General features: G+C 51.1%; 1 protein-coding gene across 1 annotated transcript; it reads right to left on the bottom strand.

Annotated features, from left to right (window-relative positions):
* Window positions 1-225: 225 nt before the first annotated feature.
* LOC132709693 (uncharacterized) lies at window positions 226-5,259 on the bottom strand. The gene has a single exon (XM_060684141.2). It carries the CDS (start codon window positions 5,257-5,259, stop codon window positions 3,496-3,498), a length of 1,764 nt encoding a protein of 587 aa, XP_060540124.2. The 3' UTR covers window positions 226-3,495.
* Between the last annotated feature and the right edge of the window lie 2,423 nt (window positions 5,260-7,682).

Below are 7,682 nucleotides of genomic sequence, written 5' to 3'. Positions count from 1 at the left end.
GTAGATCTATCATGCAGATACTTTGTTTTCCAACCCACATGACTAACTATTTTAGGGTAGAGATAGAACGAGACTGAAAGATTACTTTAGCTATAATAACATGTAAAAGATTTATATTAAAATAAAGACAATTGTACTTTCTTACTTCCTACAAGCTCCTTCTAAAGTTATAAACTAATGGAAGGGAAAGGGAATGGGCGTTGACTTACCTGAACGCTTCATCTGGTTGCTCTGGGTCCAGTGGTCAGGAACGGAACGGGTTACTTCTCACTTCAATATGCTTGATTGAGTCTGCTTAGCTGAGAAGCTCCGCCCCTCCGCCCAGCTTCCCAGCTTTCTGGCGAAAGACGATAAGCAGACCGACACGTAGAGCTGCATAGAACACAAACAAACAAGGCCGAAACGGGCCGAAACGACGAGAATCGAACAGGGAGGGGCTGACCACTGGACCCAGAGCAACCAGATGAAGCGTTCAGGTAAGTCAACGCCCAATCTCGTTGCTCCTGGGTCCAGTGGTCAGGAACGGGACATGCCAAAGCATAGGCCTTATAGGGAGGGACCCACCCGAGGAGAGGAGGCCCGTTCCCCGTGAACCTGCTGCAGTACTCTGCGGCCGAAGGCTGCGTCGGCTGAGGCAAAACGGTCTAAACGATAATGCCTAATGAAAGGAGTAGGGGAAGCCCAAGCAGCTGCCCTACAGATCTCCTCGATGGAAGCCTGAGTAGCCCAGGCCACCGAGGTTGCTGCGCTGCGAGTGGAATGGGCCGTGATGTGCCTAGGGACCGGAAGAGACTGGGCTTCGTAAGCCTTGGCGATGGTAGCCCTGATCCAGCGACCCAGGGTGGCCGAGGAGACCTTCCTACCCAAGGAGGAAGGTTGGAAGGAGACCAAGAGGGACTCTGATTGCCTAAAGGGGGAAGTCCTCCGAAGGTAAATGCGGAGGGCGCGCCTTACATCGAGAGTGTGCCAGGCCCGTTCTAGGGAATGGGAAGGGTTAGGGCAGAAATTAGGGAGAATAATTTCTAGGCCCCGGTGGAAGGCAGAGTTAATCTTAGGGAGAAAGGTGGGATCCAACCTTAACACTACTCTGTCGGTATGAAAAACACACAGGTCAGCCCGCATGGAAAGAGCTGCTAATTCCGATATCCTCCTGGCCGAAGTGATGGCGAGGAGGAAAGCCACCTTGTAGGAAAGAAAACGCAATCCCACCTCCCTGAGGGGTTCAAAGGGAGCCCTCGTGAGGGCATCTAGAACCTTGGGAAGGTTCCATGTAGGGTACCTATGGACGGTGGGAGGGCGAATGTTAGAAGCTCCTTTGAGAAATTGCCGAATGAGAGGGCGACTGGCAAGGGACCCCCTGGACCCACAGCAAAGGATAGAAGAAAGGGCGGCTACTTGCCTGCGGAGTGTGTTAGGAGCGAGACCTGCCTCCAACCGATCTTGAAGGTACACCAGTACATCCTCCGTGGAGGCGGCCGTAGAGACAATGGAGTTCCTCTGGCACCAGAAGGAAAAGGACCGCCAGGTCGAATCGTAAATACGAGTCGTCGAGGGACGACGAGCTGCCTGGATGGTCATGATGACACTGGTGGGAAGTTTCCGGTCTCTCAGCAGTCGCCGCTCAACCGCCAAGCGGCTAGTTGTAACCATTCGACGTCTGGATGATGTAGCGATCCTTGACGTAGTACAAGCCTGTCCGGAGGTAGACGCCAAGGACGACGGACGGAGAGAGCTCGCAGGTCCGCGAACCAAGGCCGCCGAGGCCAGTGGGGTGCGATCAGAATCAGCTCTGCCCTCTCCAGAAGCATCTTGCGAATGACCCTGGCTATGAGAGGGAGAGGGGGAAAGGCGTACAGGAGGCCGGGAGGCCAGTTGCTGTGTAGGGCATCCACGCCGTCCGCTGTTGGATCCGGGAACCGGGAGAAGAACCTCTGTGTCTGGCTGTTCTCCCGAGTGGCGAAGAGGTCCACGACAGGAATCCCGAACCGAGACGTTATCTCTGTGAACAACTCTGGGTCCAGAGTCCATTCCCCCGGATCCACCGTGGCTCGGCTGAGCCAGTCTGCCTGAGAATTCGCTACCCCCGAGATGTGCTCGGCCCTCAAGGACTTCAGATGACCTTCCGCCCAGGCCCCCAATCTCTCGGCCTCTTCCATGAGGGGCTGAGATCGAGTCCCCCCCAGACGGTTTACATGGGCTTTGGCAGCCACGTTGTCTGTTCTCACCAGCACATGTCTGTCCTGGACCTTGGTGACAAACACGCGGAGGGCTAGGTGGATGGCCCGGAGCTCCAACCAATTTATGTTGTGCTCCAGGTCGGTCCGGGACCAACGACCCTGAGCTATGGAGGACGACAGATGTGCCCCCCAGCCGTGAAGACTGGCGTCCGTGGTCAGGATCATAGTGTGGGACACCCTGAACTCCCTCCCCTTGAGGAGGGCATTGGAGCTCCACCATTTGAGGGAATTGTGGACTGCCGGGGGAAGATGGACCTTCCGTTGGGATGTCCCCAAAAGCCGTTTCTGGTAAGGGAGAAGGAACCACTGCAGATGCCTGCAGTGGAGTCGGGCCCAGGGAACTATCCCGATGCATGAAACCATCTTCCCTAATAGCTGGGACAACGTCGCCAGAGAGGGAGCCTTCCCCTTCAACACTGACCTGACTAAGGATCGTATGCTGTCTAGACGATCTTGGGAGAGGTACACCTTGCATTCCCTCGTGTCTATGATGGCTCCCAGGTGACGGATGCGAGTGGAGGGTACCATGTGACTCTTGGACAAGTTGATCGAAAACCCGTGGGTCCTGAGGACCCGGAGTGTGGTGGAAAGGTCCTGCTGTGCTAGCTGCTCTGAGGCCGATTGTATGAGGAGATCGTCTAGGTAGAATTGGATTCTCACCGGAATGGACCTGAGGTGAGCTGCAAGAGCGGACATCAACTTTGTGAACACCCGAGGGGCCGAGGAAAGGCCGAACGGGAGTGCCCTGTATTGGTAATGATCGTTCTGAAAGGAGAATCTGAGGAAACGGCGATGAGCCGGGTGGATGAGGACATGCAGATAAGCTTCCGTCAGGTCTATGGAGGTAAGGAAGTCCCCCAACCTGATCCCCTCCAGGATGGATTGAAGGGATTGCATCTTGAACCGCCGATAAGAGATACGGCGGTTCAGAGACTTCAAGTCGAGAATCGCTCTCCAGCCCCCTGATGATTTCTGGATGACAAAGAGGCGTGAATAGAAGCCTAGTCCGCGCTGCTCCGGGGGAACAGGTTCTATGGCTCGAATTTCGAGAAGGTGCCGAATAGCGGACATTACGAGAAGGCGGGAAGCCCTGACCCGGGAGAGAGGGCATGGCAGAAATCGATCTGGGGGGGTGGAGAGAAACTCTAGAGAGAGACCAAACCTGATAGTCTCTCTGACCCATTCGTCCGAAGAGGTAGCCTCCCACTGGTCGGCAAAGGCTGCCAGACGACCTCCAATGGGAAGCCCACCCAGACCGTCAGCGTGACCTGCGGAAACCCCGCCCCCGTCCCCCCCTGAAGGGGCGCCTAGCCTGGCCTCGGGAGGAGGAAGGGAACTGACGGTCTGGAAACCGAGACTGGCGGGGAGGAAAGGACCTTTGTCTACGGGCACCCGTGAATCCTCCCTCCTGGTTACGAAAGGGCCGAAAGGACGACTGAGAACGAATCTCAGACCGACGGGACATGGAAGGTAGGATGCGGCGTTTATCCTTGGATTCCACCAGGAGTGGTTCCAGAGCCGCTCCAAAAAGCTTAGGTCCCTCAAAGGCGGATGAAGCTAGACGCCATTTGGACTTGGAGTCAGCTTGCCATTGGCGTAGCCAAAGCAGGCGACGGGAAGCCACGGTCGAGCCAATGGCCTTGGCTGCGAATCGTGATGCATTCAATGTGGCATCAGCTGAATATTCTAGAGCCACAATGACCTTACTAATGTCCTGTTGAGCCCGGACGTCTGAGATAGGGAGTCTAGCCTGCAGTTGTCTTAACCAAAGAATGGAAGCCCGATTAAAAAAGGAGGCGGCCATGGTCGATCTTATTGACCAGGCCGTGGCTTGATGGGAGCGGACTAGGGAATGTTCCAAACGTCTGTCCTCAGGGCGTAGATTATCTTCTGGGGGACCAGCTAAGTTGGAAGTGGCGGACAACTCCGCTACTGGTTGGTCAACCGAAGGGACCTGCAAGAGAGATGTTAGTTCAGGTGCCAAATTATATATGCGCTTGTCTAAGGAATTTGGGCTAGGTCCCGAAGCAGGAGAGGACCACTGGCGTTGTAAAACATCTCTAAAAATCTTGGGACCTGGAATCTCCTCTGATTCTATTATTGGTTCCTCAAAAAGAGGGACTGATGTGGAGGGACCTTCCGTAGGGGAAGTCTCTGAAGGCCGGGAAACCCCCAACCCAGTAGTCAGTTTGGCCTTGTGAAGGAGGGACCTGAATAATTGGGGTTTAAATAGGCCCACAAATGCCGGCTGATCCGGTGCAAGATCTTCATCCTCAGACATCTCCTGATCCAGAAGGTCCGCCCCCGTGAGGGAACCCTGCTCTGAAGGGCCGGAAGAGGGGGCCCTGGTCTGAACTGCATCCCGGAGTTCCTCACCGTGTGTGGCCATACGATTAGAAGAAATAATGGAGCCCTCAACATCTAACAGAGAGCCTTCCTGGTCAGATACCCAGGAGGAAGTTCCTTGGTGTAATTCCTGTCTAACCCCTTCTCGAATAGCCTCCCGAATGTAGGAAGCTAGAACGGGAGTGATGAGGGTCTCTGGAGCCCCAGAGGCCGGATCAGAGGGAGCCCCAGGCTGATTACCTGAAGGCCTGATTAAAGAAGGGGCAGGGTTGGGGCCTGGTTCCGATTGTTCCCCAAACAAGGTGACATTAACTCCTGCCTGAGCCTCAGCCGGAGGTGGGGACCCATCGGGAGATAATGCAGGGCCAGAAGCTTGAGGCAAAGGGGAGGCCTCCCTGGGTTGAGGAGTTGTACTATGAAGAGCTGTGGAAGGTGGGCTCAGGGGAACACTTTCCTGCACTGAAGCAGCTTTAGTGGCCTTCTGGATGGCTTTCTCTATGGCTTTGTGGAGTTTGAGCTCCTCTTTAGCCAAGGCTGCAGAAGACTGTGCAGATTTAGTGGCTCCAGCAGTATGGCGAGTCTTCCTGCTTCTCTTTGCAGGAACAGCTGTTTGTCCTTGCTGATCCTCGCCTTGAAGGCGTTGCTTAGTGGGCCTGGAGGATCTTTTAGAAGCCATCTGGAGCTAGGGATAAATATGCAGCCATTAATTAATGTTGAAGATCAGGGCCCATAGAATAACCATTCAGTTTACTAACTGCCAAATTTGGATGGTTTCCGTAATAGCTGCTGGTAGGAAAAAAGGGCCTCTAAAGGCCATGTGGTCGTTTTAAAATGGCGCCGGGAGGGCCCGAAACGGTACTGGCTACCAGACAAGCCAGGGCCTCTAACGGCCATGCGGAGGCTTCAAAATGGCCGCCGGGAATGAAGGGCCATAGGGGGGGGGGCCAACCAACATCCCCCCTCTCCATACCTTCAGAAAAGCGAAAGGCTGCCAAACGGGAGAAGACCAGTGAAACTGGCCCACCCAGGGAGTCCGGAGCCGTCCTCGAAGCCTTCCCACGTGGAGAAACGCCGCTCGCCGAAACCGCGGCTAAAGGGAAGCCTCCCGCGCCGCTAGCTCCACGTGGAAGCCGTCGCACACCCCAGCGACGAAATTCCTCCTGCGGAAGGACAGGCGGCTCTGAATTGGAGGGGGAAGGCACCAGGACTCCTTCGGGAATCCCAGCCGGGTTTCCCCGCGATTTAGCGCTGCCAGCGGTCTCGGGTGTTACCCCTTCGCGCTGATGCGAGGGGCCAGGCTCAACCAAAAGGGAACCTGCAGTCCCTTCTGAGCTGGCTAATCCCTCAGCGGATTAGGGTGCAAAGCCCTCCTCGCTGGGAAAAACTCACCAACAGCTCTGAGAAGCGGTGAATGCAATCCTGCAACAATTAATAGTCAGGAGCTCAGCTCAAACGTGTCCTTCTCAATCGGATTGAGTCAGAAAGCTGGGAAGCTGGGCGGAGGGGCGGAGCTTCTCAGCTAAGCAGACTCAATCAAGCATATTGAAGTGAGAAGTAACCCGTTCCGTTCCTGACCACTGGACCCAGGAGCAACGAGATGCATTATAGTGGTGGTCATTCTGCTACCCACCAACTTTTCCTCTTAAAGATACCATAGCTTCCTTTGCTCCTTTGACAATTCTTGGTTTCCACATCTACATTTCCAAAATATCCAAACATTGCCAATGAGAGGAGACGAATGTTCCTTTGAGACCCCTGTGGGACACAGGGCTGCACGATTTTCTCCAGCTAAATCCCTACCTCAGAAGACAGCTTGGCAGTCCTCCAATACTGTTGAAAAGCTTACCTGTTTAGATGTTTTGACTCCACCTTGTTCATGTCTTCTCTCTTGATAGGCATTTAGGTGTTCATGGTGAAGTGAGACTGCCGTTTGTTTGTTTGTTTGTTTGTTTGTGACTTATTTAAGTTCTCCTTACATGTTTAATAGCATAGTGAATTTTCTTAGCACTGAAGGACCCTTTAATTTCTGTTTTTATGGATTTTACTGTTGTAAACCACTGGAAAGCTTGTGTTTAGGCAGTACACAAATGTATACTTTGTGCCTGGGTAGTACACAAATTTAAATAAATTAACAAACATTCCAAAATAAAGACAATGAAGCCAGATACTATTAGTTTTAGCAAGGACACATGAGTATACCTCGCGCTGACTTCTTCAAATGGTGGCATGTCGAGAATTAAACCCAAATAATGGACTCACTTGTCATATAAGTTACATATTCAATAGTCAGTTAACTATAGTGTACCTCCTTAGCTTATTTTATTTTAATTTCTCTATAAGCATATTGATGTTATACAGATAATCATCATGTATGTGCACCTCCATTTGTTTAATAGGTTTGTTGTGCCACTCTTTTTGTTTCCTATACTTTTAATTTTATTTCAAAGTAATTTTTTTTTGGAGGAGAAGTACTATTTTTCCCCTTAATAAATATAAAATAGAAATAATTGCAGTACTTATGATTTAGCTATACTAATGTTCTCTTACTATTTGTGAATTCATAAATGAAACATAAAACAGACTTGCTGTGATATTGCAAGCAGAAAGAAAATAAAACTCACACTTCTCTACCTCCTGGGGAAAGTCAATAGACAACGTTGTTGCTGTTATGATGTGTTAATGGGCTTACAAAAAAAAATTTCATCTTATTTCTAATAGACTTCTTAAAATCTTCAAGCAGGAAAGGATTCTGATCTACAGCATGGCTCACTTGTTTGGTTCACCTGCGTCTAAAATTTTTGAAATTTAAATGTAGGAAAATACTTTGGCGAGAAACAATATGTTGTAAAATATACTTTGTATGTTTAAAGTACATTGTAGTTGCTTTGTGCTAGAGGAAATATAAATAGTTTGATCATTGACTTTAGCAGAGATGGGAATAAGTGGCATTGTTTAGTTTTATTCTTCTATGATTATTACACAAAGGGGGGAAAAAATCAAGATTTATAGAGAGGTTCCTAGGAGAAGGAAATTTCATCTTCATCTCCACTGTGATAGTATTTGATTTTTTCATTTTCCCAAAAAATCTTTGTCTTATGA

This window comes from Pantherophis guttatus, chromosome 3, assembly GCF_059756535.1.
Source record: "Pantherophis guttatus breed Tessera chromosome 3, ASM5975653v1, whole genome shotgun sequence".
NCBI classification, from domain to species: Eukaryota; Metazoa; Chordata; class Lepidosauria; order Squamata; family Colubridae; genus Pantherophis; species Pantherophis guttatus.
The sequence above is the reverse complement of the archived record's forward strand: the minus strand, read 5'-3'. Positions and strand labels throughout refer to the sequence as shown.

What these genes read in the sequence shown, in the direction of transcription:
- LOC132709693 (XM_060684141.2), bottom strand. Translation starts at nt 5,259, where the DNA reads ATGGCTTCTAAAAGATCCTCCAGGCCCACTAAGCAACGCCTTCAAGGC.